We start from the raw sequence: 22,710 nt of genomic DNA on the forward strand, positions 1-22,710 counted from the left end.
TTCATGTTTCCTTCATGTTTCCATCATGTTTCCTTCATGTTTCCAATGAATTGATGTGTAAAAATTGACCTGAGGGCCATGTTGAGGGTTGTGGCCCCCAAGTGGACACCACATAAAAAACCTGCTCTAATCTAATTCCTGGTTTTCTGCATTTACAGCCCCATATGTGCTGAAGAAGCTGGACAGCATATGAGCAGAGCAGCTGTTCTCTTCCACCATCAGCTGAGAGTTTCTTCCATCAGAGACACTATGGACCATCATGGGCAGACGATGGGGGCCATTACAGCAAATCCTCTGACGATGACCAGAGTCTGTCATTCACTGCACCTGATGCAACACCCTGATTTCATTTTTAGTCTTGTTCTTATGGTGTGTTGGCCTTTCATGTTCAACATCAAGTGAAATGCAATGTTTGCTTTTGTGTATACCTACCATGTTCACAAATTGATGGGAGACAATGTTTATGCCCTTGGTTTGTTACTTTGAATCTGCTCTGTTCTGTTGAATTCAAATTGTAAAAACTGCATTTGAAAAATTTCCAAGCTAAATTCAAGCTACAACATTCTGAAGATCTAAATGAATACGTGTTTGCCTCTTAATATTATTATGAAATCACTGAAAATAAAAACAGAAAACAAACAAAAGGAAAATGTCTTTTTCAGTTTTTCAACACAACATACTGTATATACTGTATATATAACATTTAATCAAAAACAAACCTGGTGCTTTTGTCTATCCATTTTGGTACAGCTGTCTGTCATTGAACTTAAGATAGGCCTTTCAGTTTTTGTCTGGAAAATTCATTATTTGTTTTCTTCAAAAGATAGTTGTTTTGTATCTGTTTACTGTTACTTTTATCAGAGTAATACTTGTACAGCCTTCCTCAGTCATTAACTCCAGCGATGGCCTCTGAGGGCCCACCAATGTGCAAGCAGGCAGCTGAAAAACTTACACTTAAATACTGAATCTGAATTATTCATATAAATTAATAAAAATGACTGATTACATTTTTAGGCAATGTCACAGGATGTACACAAACATCCTACACGCAGGTTTAGTTTGTGTTCAGACATCTAGACATATTGTAACCCTCTGAATACTACTTTGTGGACACAGTGTAAGAAAGCAAGAATGCAGTCTATATGTAGCTTAGAATGATGTTTTTAAAGAAAGACAGATGTAGAAGTACGAGTGAAAGGTTTGTGGCTACTCTCCAAGCTGTGTTAAGAAATCTCCCATATTAATGTATTTGCAGACTACATAGCTCTGTGAATGACATCATCTTGGTCCTGTCCAACATTAGATAGAGTACTCTTTGTTACCAGTCCCAGACAGTAGACACTGGTACAGAAGCCTCTTTTTTTTGGGATTATAGCTTCTTAAATTGTTCATATAGACCAGGGGTGGGCAACTGGTGGCCCCCATCAACCCTCAATGTGGCCCTCAGGTCAATTTTTACATATAAATTAATTGGAAACATGAAGAAAACATGACAAAATCTGCCATGAAATCATGAAAACCAGAAATATGTCCACAATAATATTTGATCACTGGTATATGTTGAGTTAAATTTGAGACATAATTGACTGCAATCGTTTTATGTATGCTACAATTTGGCCCTCTGGCAGTGAGAATTAAATGAATGTGGCCCTTGCTGTGAATGTAGTTGCCCATCCCTGATATAGACTGATTATAAATGATTAACTTCAGTGTGCTTTTGTATGTTTGTTATGTATTTGTTGTCTTTTATCTGAACCTTAAGTCCGTAATAAAGTTTAAATAAACTAAATATTCATATAGACCTACTTGGTGTATGCGGGAGTCTTTGCAATCTGCCCATTCAATGAGATTTAGAGTGGCAGAAGTACAAATATTAAATGAAAATGCAGTTCCGCAATAGCACCACCAGGGGGCGGTGTTGATTTTCTCCGCGGGTTAGTGAGTCTAAGCGAGGGAGGCGCCGACAGCTGATGCTCAAAGCCGGTCTGCTGTGTGAATCAGTATCACCAGTTAGCCCCAGATAAACGCTTCACAAGTTTATTTTTGAGTTTCGGCAGAGGAATTGGAAAATCTGGGCAACAACTCGTGCGCTGTTCTTGACAGAGCGCGAGACGGTGCCGCATCCTTCCGTGTTATTGTTGAGCAGGCCCGCCCATACTCCAGAGAGCATCTCTAGGAAACCCGGCAACAACAGACAAAAGGCTGCTGCATATCGCCTCGGAGGTAGGCTTTTTTTTTTAAATGCCACAGTCCAGTGTGCCTGATGAGATGAGAACCCCAGGAAACTGGTCGTTAAGACACTGACTTTTTTTGTTTTTGACAATGACCTTCATTATGTTATTCTGCTGCCAGCAGCACATATAACACCTGCAATAGTAAACCGCGGAATTTCCACCGCCTATTATGGACTTTCCAGGTCATTTCCAGCATATTTTCATGCAGCTCAACCATCAGCGTCTCCATGCTCAGCTCTGTGATTGTGTGGTGGTGGTTGGATCCCAGCGCTTCCAGGCTCATCGCTCCATCCTGGCAGCGTGCAGCTCCCACTTCAGGGCTCTGCTGAGCTCGACTGACAGTGGGGAAGAGCCCGGAGAACCAGGAGGAGCTGACACAGTCGGAGGTGGAGGCCCCAGCGTGATGAAGTTAGATCCAGAGGTGGTGACACCGGAGGCCTTCACCACTCTGCTAGACATGATTTACACCTCCACCCTCTCCCTGGGGGCCTCCAATGTGATGGATGTGCTGCTGGCAGCATCACACCTGCACCTTAACGCTGTTGTCAAGGCCTGCAAGCTCCACCTGTCCAGGAAAAACTTCCCTGCATCGCCTCCTAAAGGCTGGCGGTCAGTGCAGCAGCAGCAGCAGCAGAGTCCATCTTCCGAGGCGGAGAGGGCAGCGTTTCTTCAGCAGGTCACATCCGTCATGGAGGAGGGTGATGAGGAGGAGGAGGTTAGACTGGAGGTCAGTCAGTCTGGTGGGGTCGGAGAGCAGAGGATAAGTGGTATGCAGGGCACTGCAGAACTTACGAGCTACAAGAGGAAGTCGAGTGAGGACAGTCTGAGTGGTAGGAAGAGGTCCTGCAGGCTGCAGGAGGGGAACTACAAAGAGTGTTCACCTACTGTGACCAGAAGCACCGTTAGCACAGAGGATGGAGGAGAGGAGCTGCTGTCACCGTCCGACAGACACTGGAAGGCCCGAAGTGAAGAGGAAGTTGAGGAGAAATATGAAGCCACAAAGGGTGAGTCAGAGGAGATCCAGCTGCCTAGCCAGTCGGACAGCAGCGCAGGAGGCACAGGTGCTTGGGAAAAGGGCGGAGACACAGATGGAGACACTGTGGTCAAAGTAAAGGTGGGAGATGAAGGGGAAGGAGGGGAGACAAAGATGATGAAGATTGAGGTGAAAAGGGAGAATCTAAGCTCATATTCCCCGAATTTAGACACAGTAGCAAATAATTCTCCCCCTTCTCTGCAAGACTACACTGACGACTTGAATGCACAACTCAATGAGGAGAAAATGTCTGCTGCCTGTCCATCAGATGTCAATATTAGCTTTTTACAACCTCAGCCCTGCATACATCTTCAGCCTGATGCTCAGAAAGATGATGGAGATTTAAGTGGGGAGTCAGAAGCAGGTGAATGCCTCGACAGCCTGTCAGAACTGGCCTTTTCCTGCTTCCTAAATCCCAGTGCTGAAAGTGTAATGGGAGATCTGGACGAAGAAGACAGTCTCGCTAGCCTCACCGCTGCTGCAACCGCGGCTGCTGCAGCTGCCAGTGACTCCCCTGCAGCTGCTGGAGATTTGTGTCTAAACGCAGAAGACGCAAGCACCTCCGCTGCTCCGCCATCCGATCCCTCCTCCTCACTTGTTTTCCCTGTCACCCCTGTCCCCTTGCAGCAGCTTCTCCCAACTCAGGGACCTAGTTTCAGCGACACACTCATCCTCCAGCCCACCCAGAACTCTTTTGCAGGGTTCCTGAGCGGCATCACGCCGAGTCTCGGCCTCGAAACCTCTCAGAGCCAAACCTCCAGAGTGGGGAAAAGCACAGGGGCGACGACCTTCCGCCGCATCGCCCCCAAAGTCCCTCCAGGGTCAGAAGCTGGTACAGAAAGTTCTCCTTTAGATGATCGTCCATCTCTAACCAGAGCCTCAGACGACGTTCTTTCCAAGTGCAAGAAAGCAGCAGCTGAAGACCATGTACTACTGGTGGAAGGGGAGAAGAAGTATGCCTGTAAAATCTGCTGCAAGACCTTCATGAACCTGACTGACTGTAAAAAGCACATCAGAGTCCACACAGGGGAAAAGCCTTACCCCTGTCCAAAGTGTGGCAAACGCTTTAGCCAGTCCTCCCACCTGTATAAACACTCAAAAAACACCTGCCTAAACTGGAAGGATGATCAATCATTCCCAGACAGCCTGTTGTGACCTGCCTGTCATCTTCAGAAACAACTCAAACTGTTCTTTGAAATAATGAACTCATGTGATGCAAGTTGTATTTATCACTTTACTGATCAGTTTTTGACTTCACTTCGACAGTCATTTTAATCTTGACATGTTTTTTTTTTTTTAATCTTCTTTACAAAGCTGTGAGTTTTGTTCTCAGTGTTACATGAAAACTAAACAGACCAAATGTAGCTAAACGGATGTTACTGCAGTGAAATGATTCTCACAAGAATTGTTTTGTCAGCTGCATCAAGATTGATAAGACTAACTAAAATATTCATATTAAAATATTCAGTCATATTTATTGAATTTACCAAATCTACGAGCACGAGGCCATCTGAGGCATCAGTTTATATTTTTTCAAAACATTCCATTTTACAATAAACTGGAGTGTAGTACTGTTTCATACCAGTAGACATGGAGCATTAGCGTTTGAATAAAGTGCAGAATAAGAAGTCAAAGGTTAAACTTTTACATGAAGTCAGGGTTAACCCTTCACACTATGTCTGAAAAGTGTTTCTATGAGTACTGCAGGCACAGCGGCTCCGTTCCGAGCGCTAGAAGGCGAGTTCACTGGGCATCTCTCCTCCCTGTAAACCCTCCAGCAGGTTTCGAGCTGACAAAGCTGCCATGACGCCTCTCGTGGAGTAGGTGGCACTGCCGATGTGTGGTAACACCACTACACAAGAGATAAGTGAAAGCATTTGTCAAATCAGGAGGCTTAGTGGGAACAGAGCCATGCCTGCATATTTCACATCCCATCTACTCACCACAGTTATTAAGTGTAAGAAGAGGGTGGTTTGTTGGGAGTGGCTCGGGTGTTGTGACATCCAGTCCGGCTGCAGCGATTTGTCCGCTGCTCAAAGCCTCATACAGGTCCTCCTGATTCACTACAGCTCCCCTGAAAGCACCATTCACAACACATTAGAGTCTGTGTGTGTGTTAACAACTAGTAAAGCTTGTGGCAGAAATGTACAACAACCAAACTATGTTTCAAAACCAAAACTTTTTCTTTGATTTGTTCTAATACTGAGATTCCAGAAATACATCCAATACGCTCTGAAATGGTGTTTGATATCAGAAAGTACACCAGGTGATGCACAGGCCCAAAACCAACATTTATTAGCTGAGCAAAACTCTTCATAAACAATACCTAGCACTGAAAAAAAATATGTTTGCTAGTAGAGAGTGAAGTCAGTCGAAGATAGGAAATCACAGTTTTTAAGGCTAAGTCTTTTTTGAGATTTAAGGTTATAGAAGTTAAACTTGTGACATCAGTCCACTGCTGGTGCAAAAATAAAATCATTGTCTGTTTTTTTTGTTTTTTTTTTAATTAATGGCACTGTTTAAGCTAGGTTTGCATTGCTTTAAAAGTCCACCTGCTTGAGTTGATAAAGACTGCTGTGTTTTTCATCTTGCTGAAGAAGGCCTTGTCACACAGTCCCTGGGTTTCTGGCGTCAGAGAGCAGGAGACAACAATGAAGTCACTCTCAGACACAAGTGTGTCCAGGGGAACTGTTTAAAGAAGGGGGAGAAAAGGCAAAGAAATTGAAGAGATGAAACACACATTATTGTTTTACAACCAAATTTTCTCTCCTGTTCTTTTTTTTTATTACTAAGCTTTTAGTTTTTCCCCCCTGTCACTATGTTAAGTTTTTCTTACCAAACTCTCCGCTAACCTCAGCGGCATCAGCCTTGGTTGTTCTCCCAGAGTACAGCAGTCTCTTCACTCCAAATGGCATGAGTCTGCGAGCAATGGCCATGCCTGAACAACAACAACCACAAAAAGTACCATTTATTCAACCAGTTTTAAACTTCATTTGGGATAAATATTAGACAGTGCTATTAAGAAATGTCAAACTATCTCTATTTTAATGAAGATGTAGTTCCAAAGTAAATAAGGCAATAACCAATGCGTCCCAGTCCAATGACCCCCACAGTGCTGCCGGAGAGACCATAACCACACAGCATGAGAGGCTTCCACGAGGTCCAGTCACCACTAGCAGACCAAAAGAAAAACATTTTGACCAAAAAGTTTATATCATTACTTGAAGTCCAGGTTAGGTCAAACTCAGATTTTTTCATAAACGAGTAAACACGTTGAGACTGACTTTTTGACGGCCTCCACCCCCTCTGGTAATCTGCGAGCAGTGGCCAGCAGCAGGGCTACAGTAAGTTCTGCCGTGGCATCAGTCAGGACGTCAGGAGTGTATCCAACACGTATGCCACTGTTTCAAAAAAACATACAGTACTACATGTATAAGCTCTGTTACACTTCATGCTGTTAGTCAAAGGTTGGTTTTGTAAGGTTGACCTACCGCTTTTTGATTGCGTCAAGAACCAAGTGGTCAAATCCCACGGACATGGTGCTGATGACTTTCAGGTTTGGTCCTGGAATTAGAGAAAAGATCAGCTGAGACACATAAAAAGGAGAGTAATCATGATCAGCAGGCTAATTCTGAGGATTCCTTTATTATAGATAAGCTGAAGCAATGAATGATTAGTTGATAGGTAGAAAATGTTGCCAAAAAAATATGGATAATTGATGAATCATCATGAAATTAAAGTGATCTCTGGTTATGTGCACTTCTTGCTATTCTGTGTCATGTCATTGTAAATTTCAGTGTCTATAGAAAGTGTGCATACCCTTTTTGAATTTTCATGTTAATTGTTAATTGTCTTGCAGTTCATGGAAATCTGGGTCAAATCCTATCTAGATAGGATTTTAATCCCACTTTTGTATCCAAATCTCTAACCCTCACTTCCTGACATCTCTCTGCGGTCTGCATAGACTGTAAATATTAAGGTTGTCTGTAATAAAAACATAAAAGAATGTCGACACAATGTAAACACAAGTAAATGTAATGTAGCTCTTTTTGTTTTTCATTCATAAACAGAAAACATTGAAATCCACTGATACAAAGTTGACGAGAACCTGCAGCATCCAGAAGCTCTGCATCGACCCGGTCTGACAGCATACACAGCAGACCATGAGCGCCCTGCACACCTTGGAGAAGCTCTGTCCTCGGCACAGGTTCATCCGAGTCCCACATTGAAACCTCACATCTGTTTACAAGGAGACAGAGAACAACTTAATGCAATAGCCTCATCCAGTCAGTCAGCCTATCATTTAGCTGTAGTCTTTGATGAATGTATGCTACTGCGTTAGAGATCTTATGTCACTCTGATATTTTCATTTTGTGATCTCATAGCATCTAGACATGCAATACAAGTGTCACGTGAATTCAACTAAAAATATAAATGTGTAACACGTGTTTCAGCCAAAGGAAAATACAGCAATTTAACACTGCATGTCGAGCCACACGCTGTGCGGTTAGTTATTAGTTGTTTCTCTGTATAACAGTTAGATGAAGGTCAGAAATACTGCATACACTCCAGTAGCAGATGAAAGTATCTTCATCCCCTCCGGCGGGATTCGTCTCGTTATGTAAACCTTCATAAGTTTTCCAATTGTCTGCATCCTACTTAAAGAGCCACAATGAACACAATCCTCTTCGGGTGATACAACGTGTAACTTGTGTAAAGGCTGGACGACTACACACTGGTAACACAGCAAAGTCTGAATGATAACTGGATAGAAACTACACCTGTACACGGAAGTACAATGTGTAAATCTTCTTCTTCTTTTGTGTTTTAATGGCAGCTGGTATCCAACAAATTGCATTACTGCCATCTACTGGATTTAACTTCTCAACAGACCAGTTTTCATATAATAATATTTACAGTCTATGTTTTCAATACATAATCAGAAAGGTAACTTCGGCCACAGTCCAGAATAATTCAGATGAGTTCAGCTCTCTTCACTTCTAATGATGTTCTGTCTTTGTGTTGACTATAAATACAGGTCATAAGCACAGGTTCAACGTGTTTCTGCTTGACTGCAAACCTCACAGAGACCAGATGAATTCTCTGTTTTACTGTATCAATGTTGCTCTGAATTGATTATAAATATATTCCCTTTGTCTGATTGATCCATTACTGTTTACTCCATGGGATTCTTTACCCTCTGACTTCATCTCTGCACTGTAACTTTTACGCTTATTATTATTTCAATTTTTATATCAGCTTTTTTTTTTTTACTTAATTATTTGAATGAATTACATTTTAATCATATCTTTTATTTTCACATATTTTCAGATTTAATCTTCTCCTCTGTGTGTGAATTGTTTGTTCGAGTGTTTTAAAAATGTTCTAATCTAATTTTTCTTTTTTTCCTCTGTCATGATGCGTTTGATGTCTTGTTGTTGAAATGTGCTACATAATGAAACTTGCCTTGCCTTGGATAATGTGATGTCAATATCTTAGTAACTTCCTTGGCACAACCTGTTCATGTTTTCATTTCCTGCCATGCCTGTATGTGCTGGAATCCACATGAATGTCCTGTCTGAGCCCTGACTGAATGTGTAAGTATTATTTCATGGCTAGAAGAGCCTGATTCAATACGGTACAAAGCACGCACTGAGTCACTGCATATCAGCACTTTCCTGCCTTTGATTTGCTCCACCCATTCTAAAGCTACTAAAATGACACAGCTCTACCAGATAAACATTCAGGGAATCTGACATTCTCTTAACTGCTCCAACATTGCAGTGTGGGAATAACACAGCTGCTCTTGTTGCATTTGTCAGTGGGTCTTAAACATGATCTGCATAGCTTTGCTCTATGTGTTCATAAAACTGACTTACTAAATCCACAGTTCTTTTTGATGCATAACTCTGTGCATGTGTGGAATTATAACTACTCTGGTCTCTCAAGTTGTACTTCATCAATAATAGATCACCTGAATCAGTTCTATTTCATGTCAGGAATAACTTTAAAAAAATCTTCTGTTAGTTTTCTTTTTGGTCAAGGTGTTGGTTGTAAAAAAAAAATTGCAAACGCTTTGTCAAAAACTATCAGTAGGCTATATCAATAATTCAATGGATTGTTTTAAAAACAGGAAATACAACTCAAACTGATGTACAGCACTTAAGTGAGCTAAATATAGCCTACATAATTACCACCTTAAATATTGTACATGTAGCGTGTCTTCTTCACCAATGACCAATATACAGATAGATAGAAGGTACAGCAGTGTCTGAAACGAGGAAGTCTGTACATACTTCAAGGTGCAATTGTGCTAATATATTATTTGTCGAGATGAACATTAAACTGTCCAACTAGAGACTGTCTCTTTAATACAGCTGCTTTAAGTCCAAGAATCACTGTGTGCTTTCCCTCTGCTGAGGTGTTGTACAATCTTATGTTCGAGGGGACAAAAGAGTTCTCTTGTATGTGGAGCAGGATTGTGACAGCAGCCACTGAACACACTCTTCTGCCTGGTGAAGGTGCTGTGCAGAGGGGTGGTGGGTGTTGTCCAGAGTCCTTCTCTCTGCCACCATCACCAGAGAGTCCAGCTCTGTGCCATCCACAGAGGAAGCCTTCCTGTCTATCCAGCCGTGCTGCGTCCCTCTTCTTTCCTGCTTCCTCCCCAGTAGAAAACAGGACACAGTGACCACCACAAACTGGTAAAGGGTCTGCAGCAGTTTTTGTTTTTTTTGCAAATGCGGAAGGACCCCAGCCTTCTCAGAAAGTACAAACACTATCTGTAGTGGCTGGGCAGTGAAGCCTGTTTAAAAAAAAACAAAAACAGGTTGAGCAGGTTTGCTCTCACAATGTCCCCGTCCTCTGTTTGCCCTTCTTGCAGCCTGTGATGATTTTCACGCCCTCTCAGAGCTCCCTCATGCTGCCAGTGACAAATTAAACAAATGGTTAATTAATTAATTAATTAATCCACTACCTCCTCCCCTATGGGTTTTCTTTCAAAGATTCAATTCCAGGCTACAACCCGGGCTTTTCTCCTCGTCGCTTAGTGTAACGACGTCGCTCACCGCTTGCCTGCGCATGACGTAAGTCCTTTCGTACATTTCCTGTTCTCGTGCTCGGACTGCTCGGCGTCTCCTCCACTGGGGCAGCAGCTGAGCTGTAAATGGTGAAGTCCTCTCCGTCGAAGCGACAGAGGGCGGAATAAGGAGCTCTGAGTGCTTGGGAAACAAACAAGAAGCGTACAAGCAGGAAAACAACGCGGGGACCGCAAACGGGAAAGGTAAGAAAATGGTCGTTTCTGGAATATATATATATTTTTTTAAATAAATAAATGTTGTCTTGTACACTGCAGAGAACAGTGTCGTCAGCTGTTAGCTCAGACTGTGTGTTACCGACTACACCGCTTCTTGTTTATGTCTTGTTGTAGAAACGAACCACTGTCCGCTTTTAGCTCGTCACGCAGGGTTTTTTTTATTACTCTTTACTAATTAATTACTAATTACTCTTAGAAAAAACAGGATATAAACCCGCGTATTATCTGCAAGCGACGAGCTGAAGCCATATCAAATACTTGCTGCCATATAATGAAGGCGTAACCACTCACTCCTGCCATGTTGATGGTCAACAGTCCACACACTCAAGAAACCATTTATGGCAAGATTTTAGTTTGGCTGATTGTAGGTCTTTGAAAGCTATAGTAATTTAAATTATGCAATTTAAACTCAGGAAGGGAGCTGACTATCCAAAATACCTAGTCATCATAACATTGAACATGTTTATTAATCAGTTAAATCCTCAGTAGTGATGGTGTAATAAAAACAGCAACATCAAATCTCTGATGCTTTGTGTTGTAGAGCCCACATTTGGTCATATTGCCGGATCAAACAACAACAGTTCTTAAAACTATTTTTTCCGATTCATAAAAATTCTTAATTCAAGTCATCTGACTCATCACTAGGAATCTCTGGTATTGAGCTGATTTATTGGTTGTAATTAAATATCCATGTGTCATTCCAGAACTAAAACAGAATTTGCCCCACCCTCGACACACTTTTGGCCGAGGAGCCTGCAGAGCTTGTCTGAGCCTGCCCGCTGCTGCAGGTTTAGTGGAGACATACCTGTACTGTGCCATGGCTCTGTTGACCCTGCATAGGATCCCATCCATCTCCACCGCTCCCGTGAGTTCAGCTTTTTGCAATCTTTAGTTGACATAAACAAGTGGGTTACGTTGCGTTATCTAGTCAGATTTGTAAAGGTTTTTTCTTTTCTTTATGAATAATGATGCAGAACTAAGTGAGTAAGAAGTGTTAATAATGGAGGACCCTTCAAGTTCTGCATGAAGAGAAGTTGGTCCTGATTATGTGTCTTTGTGGATTTTATCACAAAAAGAGCCTGAATAATAAAGAGCCTGAATAATAAAGAGCCTGAATAATAAAGAGCCTGTGGTGTTTCTCGGGGTTGTGAGTGCATTAATGGGTTTACAGATAAACATCTGTACTCTCATCAAAGGAATTCGCTGAGTGATTGGATCATCTTCTGTCAGTCTGAACTCTCACTGCCACTGTAGTAGTTTAATGCACACATATTTACATAAGGAATATAATCACACAACCACTGTATCACCAGCATCTGTCTTTAACTCTTCTCATGTTGTCTCATGAATTGAACTAGCTTTCCTTCACAGTCTTCGTCATTGCCAACTTAACCATAACCGACTGAATTGTGGCTCTTATTTTTTTGCATACATTGTCACAGAATCGAATCGCTTTATTATCTTAACCTGTGCTTTCTCTTTTATTTTGTCTTCTTCTTCAAACCCTCATCGTTCCTCTCCTGGCTCCTGCCCACTTCTCTTCTTTATTATTTTTTTTTTCTTGACTCTGTCTGGACTTGTCAGTTGCGTAACAGGTAATGTTACTGAATGCTACTGCTTCCCCCCCCCCTCCCCCCCCCCCCTCCCCCCCCCCCCCGAACCTCTCACTCTTTAAACTTTTATCGTTATATTGCTTTTTACTTAAAATACATGTACTTCTTTTCTTCCCCTTCAGTGTGTCCTTCCCTTTGTTCACATGTCACTCTGTATCTGTCTCCTCAGACCTCACTTCAGTCTTCCTCTGCATCTTATCTATGTTGCACCACATTTCACCCAAACAGTCCACAAGCAGTTACAGAACATGTTTTCCGGCCTCTTGTGTACACATTTCTCTAACAGGAAAAAACGTTGCACACACTTTCTCCTCCTTTTTGTATCAAGTTAGAAATCAGTCCTTTTGGGAGCATTAGTGAAGTGTAATGTATAGTGTATATAGTGTTCTTGTGTGTTTTATTCATTTGGATTTGTGTGATACTTCAGCATCAGCTTTGTTAGAAGGTGGATGTTAATATGTCAACTCTTCTTTACAGTTACAAACAGGCTGCACAGCAGATATTTAACACGCTGTTTGACCTAAAACTTAAAATAAGACTTTTCATAATCTTAAAACCTTTCACTTTTAAAACAAAAAAAGTATGAAAGCAAGATAGCAAAATGGGGTTTGTAGCAAATTAAAAAAAGGAATCTCAGATCCAACACAACTGAAGAGGTTATGTGTGATATTTAGTATTCTTCATGACATGAGGCATCCTTGTATTTTATTTTATTTTCAAAGGATGAAGGCTTCCAAAACCGAGGAAGACTTCAGAAAAGGTAGATGTACTCCTGTCTGGTCCATGAATTGTAATCCAACAAAAATGATTCCCAGTTAGAAGATCCCAGCAGCATCATGCTAACTGATCATTGTCTGTGTGTAGAGAGAGCTTTGCCCTTGTGAAGGGGGCTGTCCTTCAGCTGGAAGAGGGCGAGAGAGAGTGCCTTGACGAGGAGACCTCTCCAGGGAAAGAACGCGATGAAGCGTCAGACAAACGCCACAGGCAGATTCATGCCATGGTGGAACAGCTCAGACCAGAAGATACAATCAAGCTGGTGAGGACGTGTGTTTACGTGCACTATTTGCTAAATCAGATCTGGAACAAAGTGGTGTTTACTTATCTCCCATAAGTATATATCAGTACGCTGAGTTCACTCTAGGGCTGAGGCTGTTCTTATGCAGTGGATCGGGTATATGCAATGGTGTGACACATGCACAATAGATTCCTTGTTTACGGCATGATATACATTAATCGTCTATGCTCTCAGCTACATGAATACATTTATTCAGCTGGTTGCCAAACCCAGCTTTCATTGCCACAGCCTCCCTGGTCCCATGCTCCCTTACATAAATAATTCCACACAGTTTGGTTTAGAGATCATGGGAGCTGAAGAGCCTGGTGTCGTCAGTGACAAACATGGTAACAAATAAAACAATCAGACGCAGTTTAGACTGTTCACCTCTTCTCTATTAGAAGAAATATCTGCATTTTTACATTCAGCAGAGACCAGAGAGTCACACAAGCAGGAGGCTCCAGCCTTGTCATTGGTCATGTAGATTACCTGTGAATAACAAGCGTTTGATTGGATGAACCAGAGCAGAGAATCAGAGTGCTAACCATCACACACACACACACACACACACACACACACACACACACACACACACACACACACATCACACCTTATTAATGTGATATACAACCCCAAATTCAAAAAAGTTAGTGTGTTGTGTAAAAAGTGAATAAAGACATAATGAGGTTATTTGCGAAACATTAAAACTCCATAGGCCTATTTGATTTTAAAATTACACAAAGACAACATGTCTACTGTTAAAACTTAGAAATGACATTCTTTTTAACAACATGTTTCAAAAATGTCAGAAAGAGTATCCCAGAGAGGCTGAGTCTTTCTGAAGGAAAGATGGGGAGGGATACATCAGTCTGTGAAAGACTGAAGATTACATAAAATGATCTAAAGATTCCAAGAATCCGAGAGCAGGGGACAAGACCAAAAAAACAATATTGGGTGGCAATGATGTTCAGGTCCAGAGACGGCTCTGGCTTAAAAACAGACATGATTCTTGAGTGGACATCGCTGCATGGCTTTAGTAGCTCTTCCAAAAACCATTGTCAGTATACACATGACATCCCTACATTCTTAACTATAAGCTGAAACTTGACCATGCAAAGAGGAAACTGTTTATAAACCAGATCCAGAAATGCTGCCGCTTTCTCTGAGTCCAGTCTCATTTAAAATGGACTGAGGCAAGTCAAAAGATCCTGGACGCCCCATTCTCTGGGCTTAAGAGGACAGGGACCATCCAGCTTGTTATCAGCGCACAGTTGACTTGTCACCCATTGAAAATGTTTGGAGCATTATGAAGTGTAACAAAAGGCAAAGGAGACTGTAAACTGTTGAACATCTGAAATCCTACAACAAGCAAGAATGGTAAAACATTCATCTTCCAAAATTACAGAAACTTCCTTGGCAGGAAAACATGGACATTTTATTGATTTTAGAAGTTTGCACTACTGTTTCTTCCTCATTCTGCTTTCAGTATTTCACACCTTCTTGTTCTCTGCACTCTGTCATGCAGGCAGTGCAGTTGGAGTCCGTCAGCTCGGTCAGAGTCAGATATCTGATCGTTGTCTCCACCCTCGGAAACAAACACGAGAGCATCCTGCTGGGAATGGATTTCCCCAACTCAGACAGGTGTGTGTAACTAAGAAGCTGGTGTTATGTGTCAGAACACACAAGATAAGAAAGGTCAATTTAGCTAATACGGTGTCGTTTTAGTATTTCCTTACCTCGGGTCTCTGTGTCCTCCCTCTCTGCAGTGATCAGTGCACCATCGGCCTGGTTCTTCCTGTATGGAGCGACACGCAGGTTTACCTGGACGGAGACGGGTAAGAAACATTTCAAACAGGAAAGAGGATCACATTTTAAAGCACGAGCAAGGAGTTTTTTTAAGAGGCTGCAGCACAGACGCAGCAGACTGATGTCTGGGCCACCAGCCAGAGATAATGTGAATGAGTAATGTGTCTATTTATGGAGCCGAATCATTCCTAATACATTTCAACTGCTCCTATCACTCTCTCAGACCCTTATACGTATAAGCAGGGGATCATGATTTTTTTTGCAATGAAAAGAAAGTAAAGTGTTTGCGTCTATGTTCAGGGAAATCAAATATAGAACACTAAATGTTGCTACTTAACTGTTAGTGTCTTTTTTAGTGACCTGGGATTGTTATTAACCAGCTATGATTTGGGGCTGTTCATTTGCTTAAGGCCACTGGTCACACTGTTGGCTTTAAATGTGGAGACACTTTATCTGTTGATTGCCGGGAGAAAGTAAAGAAAGGAGCTTCAAAACTAGCACTTCCAAAATGATCTATGCTCTCACAGTGTGATGGATCGATTGTGTTTTAACTACTGAGCTGTCATAGTTTGGTGTGACATGTAAGAAACACTCAGCGTGTTCACCCACATGAGGCAGAATCACACCTCTAAACCACGCTAATGCTCTCTCTCTCTCTCTCTCTCTCTCTCTCTTTCACACACTTTCTCTCTCTATCCTCACATGTTCATCCACTTCACAAGAACTGTCACAAATTTACACTGAATAAATGAATAATCTCTCTGTCTGTCCAACAATGCTTCCTGTCATCCAAACTTTCTCTGATGTGCGACTCTAGACTCATATGTCTGTCCTTTTTTCCCACAGTGGTTTCAGCGTGACCTCAGCTGAAGAGTCCAGAATTTTTAAGCCTGTTTCCATGCAGACCATGTGGTGAGAAATGCTGACACTCTTGAGTCACTGTCAAAGACGTCAATGCCTTGACAACGGCACTGAGCGCATCACTTCAACTGAACCGTCACATTCTTCACCAGCAATGAAATTACTATTTTGAAGCGGGGTTGTTTGGGGTACTTATCCACTGTCAGTCTATGTATTACTCATCCTGTGTACAGCTGTACATAGCTTAGCTTTTGTGTAAGAATTCTGGTTTCCTTCTCCGAACAGGAGCCTCTCTGACTGTCATCTACTAAAGGTTAAACACAGACTATTGGTTAGAACCTTATACAACCCCACTCCAAAATATTCAAAGTGTGTTTTCAACTTCTGTTGCCTGTTTTAAGATTTCCATTGGTCTCATACATAAATGATCACCTGCCCTAATACTTATCATCTGCGTGGCTGTAAGGTCAGTGTTGCAGGCGTTGCACGGCTGCTGTGAGCGGGCAGTGAAGGCCGTTGTGATCCCAGGAAATGGCCTCGAGTGGGCCGAACACTATCACCAACACATCAAGTCAGACCGGTTCTGCCTCAACGAGTGGGAGGCCATGAACGACCTGGAGTCGGTCCGCAGGGACAGTGATGGACAGACGTAAGAAGAAGGAAAAGAAGTTGAAACAAAATAATGGTAGATTCTTGTTATCACATGTCTGCCGGTGCTCATTTTTCTCTTCATGGTGTGAAAAGCTCTGCAGAACGGACTTCTTGTGAAGGACTGATCAAAGAGCACCTGAGAGACATCATGAGGACTGAAGACCTGGATAACCTCACATCTAAAATGGTGAGACACAAAAAAGAGGAAGTTGGCTACTACACTTGAGTATAGTAGAGCATGCTTGAAGAAATCAAATGTTTTTGTACCTGCTTTAATCTTTCCTTTGCTACCATAGGTGCACTCTGCCCTGAAGACCAGGATCGGCTTCGACATGAGACCCTATAAGGAGTACATTGACAATGAGATCCTGGTCACCATGGCTCAGATGGATAAACCCTCCAAAATATTTGACCACCTTTATCTGGTGAGTGATGGTTTGCATTCAAAGACTGTACTTTTTTGTTTTTGTTTGACCCTCATACCGAGAGTCTCTTCTTAAACTTCTGTCAGTTCTCTGACGGAAATCTGCTTTCAATAGGATTTTCATGTGACTGTCACTTCCTCTATTTGGGAGATGTGTGTTGACAGCGATAAGGAAGACAACTGTGTAGGCTCTTTTTTTTTTTTTTTTTGCCTTCTGTGCCCTAGACTGAACCTCTCCACCTCCTCTGGTTTCAGGGCTCTGAGTGGAACGCAGCTAACTTCGAGGAGCTGCAGAAAAACAAGTCAGTGATTCCAACTGCAACCCTTAATACAGCTCGGTGTACTGTTTCCTCCTGGCATGGTTAATACCCATTGTGCATTATCTTATTCTGAATCACCACTCTGTGTCTGTGTGTTTTTTTTCAGTGTGGGCTATATTCTAAATATAACGAGGGAGATCGACAACTTTTTCCCAGAGTCCTTCATTTATATGAACATCAGAGTGTATGATGTAGAAGCCACCGACCTGCTGTTTCACTGGCCGGACACGTACAACTTCATCAACACTGCAAGGTTGTCCTGAAAATCCACAGACATCAGAAAGAGCATAAAATACACACTAGTGAAGACGCATTATACTTCTAAATTACATCAGAAGTCAGAAGGGGAAACTAAAATAATTTGTGCCGACACACGATAGAAAAAAAGATCATCTTTTTGTATTGTTACACAATACCAGGGCAGTTTGTCGACAGTCCTTTCAAAGCAAGAGTTGGGTATTTTATGGAAAAACACTGATTGACTTTATAGTAGAGTTACAGTACATGAGAAACTGATATCACTTTGAGCATTTCTGCCGAATATGAAGCACGACACTCAAGATGGTTAGCTTAGCACAAAGACTAGCAGTGGAGGGAAGTCAAGCTGTCAACGGTTACAAAATCAGCACCTCTAAAGCTGCCAGACTATATCTAGGCTCTTAGCAGTTGCCAGGCAACCAGTGGATACTCTATTAAAAAATAGTCCCAAATATAACACCCTGAGGTGGGGAAAAAACTGCTGCTTGTGTTCACACATGGGGCATTCTGTTTTATAGAGGACTTTGAGGTTGAAGGAAGGTGTATTTTTATTTAACCTTTTAGACAGAGCCAGATTAGCTGTCTCCTAAGGGTCTTCTAATCTAATCCACCAGGAAGTGGATACATGTTTTACAAAATGAGTCAGTGTTTCTTTGTATGATAAACATTACTTTACCTCCAGTTTTGCAGCTTTGTGATGTCACACGATGACATGATGACTGATAGCATTATTTAATTGCATCGCATTTTGTGGCCACATAAACATGCAAAATGAAGCAGGGTATCTTTGGATTTATAACCTTTATCCTTCCTATTTTTAAAGTTCAATCACCAAAAACCAAGAAGCAATCTTTTTTTTTTTCTATCTTTGTGTGTTATAGAAGAAGTGGACAGGCGGTGTTGGTGCACTGTAAGATGGGTATTTCTCGATCTGCATCTACTGTGATTGCATATGCCATGAAGCATGAACGCTGGACTATGGATGTGGCGATGAACTATGTTAGAGACCGCCGGTCCATCATAAAGCCCAACGAGGGCTTCAAGAAACAGCTCCAGACCTACAATGGCATCCTCGTTGCAAGGTGAGGCTTTCCATCAGCTGTGATGTTCTATGTGATAAAAGCAGAAATGAAAAAGAATATATTCATATACATCCAGTATATTTATGAGCTTGCCAATTTATTTGACTTTCAAGGTTTGTTGATATTTGGGTTTATATGAAGATGGTTGTGCTGTACGTGCTTCATCTTTTCAGCCAGCAGCGCCACAGCACTCTCTGGAGGCGAAAGTCTAGAGACCAAAGGCAAAAGTCGGTGCGCAACAAGGAGGAAGGAGAGGAAGAAAAGCCAGAGGACAAAGAAGAGGAAGAGGATGAGGATGAGGATGAGGAACTTGAATCTGACGAGGAGGATGAGGAGAGTGCAGAGAGAGATTCAGCAGAAGATACTGAGGTATTTAAATACATCAATATTTTTTCATAAGTAATTCAAGCAACAATGTGTAACTTCCACCTTAAAATAGTCGTTTCAAAGTCGACCTAATAGTACAACAACTTAAAACAGGCAGAACAGCGTCACTCCCATGTCCACAGATCGCCTCGGTCGCCTACTGTAGCTCTTTGTAAGTTTGGGACTTTGGGGTTCTGGTGCGTAGAGTGCGTACGGCACTAGCCATTTTACCCCACCTTAGTACTGTTTGATACAACGGCTGAGGCTAAGAGCCAATCTGACGTTAAGAGAGAGAAGAGGATGGCGACGGATAAAGCTAAGAAGAGAACAAGAGGCAGTGACTGAGCAAGAAGCGAAATGTACATCCCTACAGATATTATTCATAACAGATATTATGTTAGGCTCTATTGTTATCGGTGTCAGCATTGTCTTCCGTTTAGCAGCTTTACTGTGTTTAAGTGAAGTCCTGCAAACATCCATCTTAAGCTAAAATGTGTCTCTACAACGGGCTGTTCACACTTGCAGAGTCATATTAGTGCAAAATCTGGTTATGGCTTGACATAGTTCTTTGGCTTCTCACAACACAGCTCCTCCGCTTGTCAACAAATGCTCGCTGTCTGTGAGGGGGAATAGTTGATGAGGCCTAACAGCACTGTGCGTCTTATGACAGTGCAGTTGCACTCTGAGACCTTCAGTCGGCGCCAAAGAGCACCAAACTGAATTTTCTTCTTCATCTTCCCTCATCCATCCAGGTGTTTACTGAGCCCTCACAGATGTCTGACACCGACCAAGGACCCGGTCAGATGGGAACAACTGACGCCGGTCCTGTAATCACAATAAATGAACCAGACAAGGTAAGCACACACTAATGTTCTTTTACTCACTGCACTTGCACTTGAAGAAATGTAGCTTCACTGGGTTTTTTTTATTGGTCACTGTTTGTTTTGTTTTTTTCTCCTTCTCATCTCAAGGTTGCTGCAAGTGTTAATCGCAGTGGCAGGATGAACCTCTTCTCCCTCATGCAGTCCATCAGTGACCTGGATGATGTGGATAAAGGACAGGTAAATAAAGCCCTGTCGTCTTCCTTTAAAACTCTGTACTGTTACATTGGAGCTGATCTGTGAGTTTAGAACATTTTGACAGCCCTTGTGTATAAAAGAGGTACAGGATACCTGGACTAAAGCACTAAAGGAATTGTGAATCCACCGTTTTCTTCTGAGTCTATTGTTTCTGTTCAAAACTGTCCACTCAACTAGTTGTCTTTTAAAGTGGAAAGTTAGGATCCAGGAAACATTTAAATGTCCAGTTTCTACATGTGAACTGGTTGTAATGTTACAGCTTTTGTTGCTATGAGTCGCTAACGTAAGTGAAGGCTGCAACTTAACCTTTAATTATTAAATTATAACACCTTTTTAATTAATTAATTAATATTTTTATAATTTAATTAATAAAGATTTATTTAAAGCTCAATTTTCACAGCCCAAACCCCCTTTGGGCTGTGAAAATTTAGCTTTAAATAAATCTCCTTTTGTCCATCATTCTGAAAATCACAGCCTCTTATCAAAACCTCTAAATAACACAGAAGCAGTAAATCATTACTTCTAAGAGCTTTCAACCAGCAAACGTTTGACATTTTTGCTTGAAAAAAACGGAAATACCAAACATTGTCAAAAGTTTGCCATTTATTTTCTTCTAATCATCTGATTGTACCTGAAGATGTGTGTACCAGTACACATTCATTTCCTCTGAGCTTTAATCTACGCCTTCACATTTTGTTCTTTTCAAAGGTGCCTGGCAGCCCAAGGCGGTCTCCACGGCAGCGGAGACGTAGCCAGGGGCGACGGGGTCTCTCTCACCAAAGGGCATGTGTGGATGTTTCACCTGAACCAGGGAGTTTGCGGGACAGCGGACAGAGTAAACCCTAAAGTGATCAAAGCGGTGAGAGAGCAGCGATTTACAGGAGGGAGGGAGACGAGAAGGGGAGAAAACACGTTTGATGATGGAGTCCACACCTGAATAATGTGCTCCAGTAACATGCCAAGGTTCCTTTATACACTGATACGTTCTGGCTTTTTGTTTCGATTTGAAAAGCTTTAATTTATGTTTTTTCATTTCTTTGTTCACTTTTCATCAAAGTGTAAATTGTATTATGTTTTTGTATACTATCTTCAGAACATAACTTACCACATTTAGAAGAACAGGTCTCTCCCTCTGTGGTGCGTCTCCCTTGTTCCGTACTTTGGCTCTTCTGTCATCACTCCAGAGATATCTATGCAATTACTGTTCTCCTTTCCTTTGTTAATGTGATGCTGTATGCTGCTGATTCAAGGCAGACCGTTTTAAATGTGTCTTATATTCTTATCAGAAGTCTTTTCCAGGTTGTCCACAGACGGGACAAATTCACTGTATCCAAGCTGTTTATTAAGAACCAAGTCAGTGCCAGTTTAATGGCATGAATCTGTTTGCCAAACAATTTATTCCTATGTGCCAATGAATATATATAATGTTTTCAATCTTTATCGTCAGTACTTTGTTAGAAAAGGAATGTCTTTTTTTTTTAATCACCAGGACTGTATGAGTGCCTTCAGCCTGAGAAATATGACCCTGTGATGGTGTTTTTAATGGTTTTACTACAATGTGGAGGCTGTATATTGTTTGTATCCTCTGCTGTTTCTCACTTGGTGTGATTGCAGTATAAATGTAATTCCCAAAGTTATGCATGTACACGTAATGCGTATGTAACTGCTGATTTCCTGTGAGCATGTTAATTGTTTTTATACCGACATGCAAGACCAACTTGTTCAGGGTTTTCTGTATTTACCTTCTTATGGGTCAAGGTATATTATTCAGTACACTGTTTTAAAATCTGAGGATCACTCAATGCTGAATATTCCCATTTTAAGATGATGAACCCAAGCTAATTTACATTTAATTTGCATGCTCACCATTGAAGTAAACATGCACTTTATAATCCCACAACCAGAGGTGTCAAAAGTATTCACATTCATAACTCAGGCAGAAGTATAGATACAAGGGTTTAAAAAGACTTCTGTAGAAGTGGAAGTATCAACTCAAGCTTTTTACTCAAGTAAAAGTGTAAAAGTACTCGTTTCAAAACTACTAAAAGTATAAAAGTAAAAGTAATGTAAGAGGAAAAAAAATGCCATTAAGGACAGGGTCCTATAGTGCACTACCCCACCTCCCCAAAAAAACATTTTTCTAAAGGCCATAATGACTATAATGTTATATTAAAATGTTAATGTTGAAAAATTTGGGCTGCACCTGTTTCAGCCGCATTAATGCCCTTTGAAAATGAACGCATTTTAGTACAATGCAAATACATTAAAGAACCATATATGTGTACTACTGAGCATTAACATGTGTTTCATGGAGCGGAAGATATGATGACTAGTTGCCTAGAAGTATTGTAATGGTGCAAAAAGTCAAACTTCAGAGGCATGTTATCAATAACCTTTATTGGAATGTAAATGTACAAACTTGGGACATTTCGCTCGAGTTCTCTCGAGTCTCTGCCACGGACATCTTCATACTTGGCTACATACGTGTGCTATTTCCTTGCTGAAGTGTGAAGTGATTTGTGTCATGTGCAAGTGCGATGGCTCGCGTACAAACCAATAGGGTGTCGGAATGGTATATGTTTATACTTCTCATCCAACCACAATCAGATTCACTCTA

At 41.5% G+C, this 22,710-nt stretch overlaps 4 protein-coding genes across 4 annotated transcripts in view; 3 read left to right on the top strand and 1 right to left on the bottom strand.

The window, feature by feature from the left end:
- The window catches only part of tomm5 (translocase of outer mitochondrial membrane 5 homolog (yeast)), a 1,219-nt gene extending 1,007 nt beyond the window's left edge, over nucleotides 1-212 (top strand). Inside the window, exon 2 of the mRNA XM_061048250.1 lies at nucleotides 159-212. Coding sequence (XP_060904233.1) covers nucleotides 159-193 — 35 coding nt within the window. The 3' untranslated portion in view covers nucleotides 194-212. The remainder of the gene's footprint in view (nucleotides 1-158) is intronic.
- A 1,736-nt stretch (nucleotides 213-1,948) lies between these two features.
- LOC132982023 (zinc finger and BTB domain-containing protein 5-like) lies at nucleotides 1,949-4,484 on the top strand. The gene has a single exon (XM_061048251.1). The coding sequence runs from the start codon at nucleotides 2,404-2,406 to the stop codon at nucleotides 4,420-4,422; it is 2,019 nt and encodes a 672-aa protein (XP_060904234.1). The 5' UTR covers nucleotides 1,949-2,403; the 3' UTR covers nucleotides 4,423-4,484.
- On the bottom strand, nucleotides 4,484-8,056 carry grhpra (glyoxylate reductase/hydroxypyruvate reductase a). The gene is made up of 9 exons (XM_061048252.1): nucleotides 7,833-8,056; nucleotides 7,376-7,506; nucleotides 6,759-6,831; nucleotides 6,552-6,668; nucleotides 6,351-6,439; nucleotides 6,104-6,205; nucleotides 5,820-5,955; nucleotides 5,211-5,341; nucleotides 4,484-5,119 (listed from the first exon to the last, which is right to left on the bottom strand). Exons 1-9 carry the CDS (start codon nucleotides 7,919-7,921, stop codon nucleotides 4,998-5,000), a joined length of 990 nt encoding a protein of 329 aa, XP_060904235.1. The 5' UTR covers nucleotides 7,922-8,056; the 3' UTR covers nucleotides 4,484-4,997.
- Nucleotides 8,057-10,374: 2,318 nt separating this feature from the next.
- si:ch211-203d1.3 (protein phosphatase Slingshot homolog 3) lies at nucleotides 10,375-21,893 on the top strand. The gene is made up of 17 exons (XM_061048257.1): nucleotides 10,375-10,546; nucleotides 11,284-11,444; nucleotides 12,915-12,952; nucleotides 13,057-13,228; nucleotides 14,772-14,887; nucleotides 15,013-15,081; nucleotides 15,899-15,964; nucleotides 16,380-16,562; nucleotides 16,658-16,751; nucleotides 16,861-16,989; nucleotides 17,244-17,290; nucleotides 17,415-17,561; nucleotides 18,448-18,648; nucleotides 18,822-19,017; nucleotides 19,767-19,868; nucleotides 19,986-20,075; nucleotides 20,802-21,893. The coding sequence occupies exons 2-17, from the start codon at nucleotides 11,397-11,399 to the stop codon at nucleotides 20,937-20,939; spliced, it is 1,836 nt and encodes a 611-aa protein (XP_060904240.1). The 5' UTR covers nucleotides 10,375-10,546; nucleotides 11,284-11,396; the 3' UTR covers nucleotides 20,940-21,893.
- The last annotated feature ends 817 nt before the right edge of the window (nucleotides 21,894-22,710 follow it).

The sequence above is a fragment of the Labrus mixtus genome, chromosome 10 (assembly GCF_963584025.1).
Source record: "Labrus mixtus chromosome 10, fLabMix1.1, whole genome shotgun sequence".
Taxonomy (NCBI): domain Eukaryota; kingdom Metazoa; phylum Chordata; class Actinopteri; order Labriformes; family Labridae; genus Labrus; species Labrus mixtus.

Excerpts from the sequence above, each read along its gene's own strand:
- LOC132982023 (XM_061048251.1), top strand. The coding sequence starts at position 2,404 with ATGGACTTTCCAGGTCATTTCCAGCATATTTTCATGCAGCTCAACCAT.
- grhpra (XM_061048252.1), bottom strand. The coding sequence starts at position 7,921 with ATGCAGACAATTGGAAAACTTATGAAGGTTTACATAACGAGACGAATC. Across the intron at positions 6,669-6,758 it reads CTTGACGCAATCAAAAAGCG|TGGCATACGTGTTGGATACA; the intron begins GTAGGTCAACCT and ends TTTTTGAAACAG. Across the intron at positions 6,440-6,551 it reads GGGGTGGAGGCCGTCAAAAA|TGGTGACTGGACCTCGTGGA; the intron begins GTCAGTCTCAAC and ends TTGGTCTGCTAG.
- si:ch211-203d1.3 (XM_061048257.1), top strand. The coding sequence starts at position 11,397 with ATGGCTCTGTTGACCCTGCATAGGATCCCATCCATCTCCACCGCTCCC. Across the intron at positions 14,888-15,012 it reads GATTTCCCCAACTCAGACAG|TGATCAGTGCACCATCGGCC; the intron begins GTGTGTGTAACT and ends CCCTCTCTGCAG. Across the intron at positions 16,563-16,657 it reads AGGGACAGTGATGGACAGAC|CTCTGCAGAACGGACTTCTT; the intron begins GTAAGAAGAAGG and ends TGGTGTGAAAAG.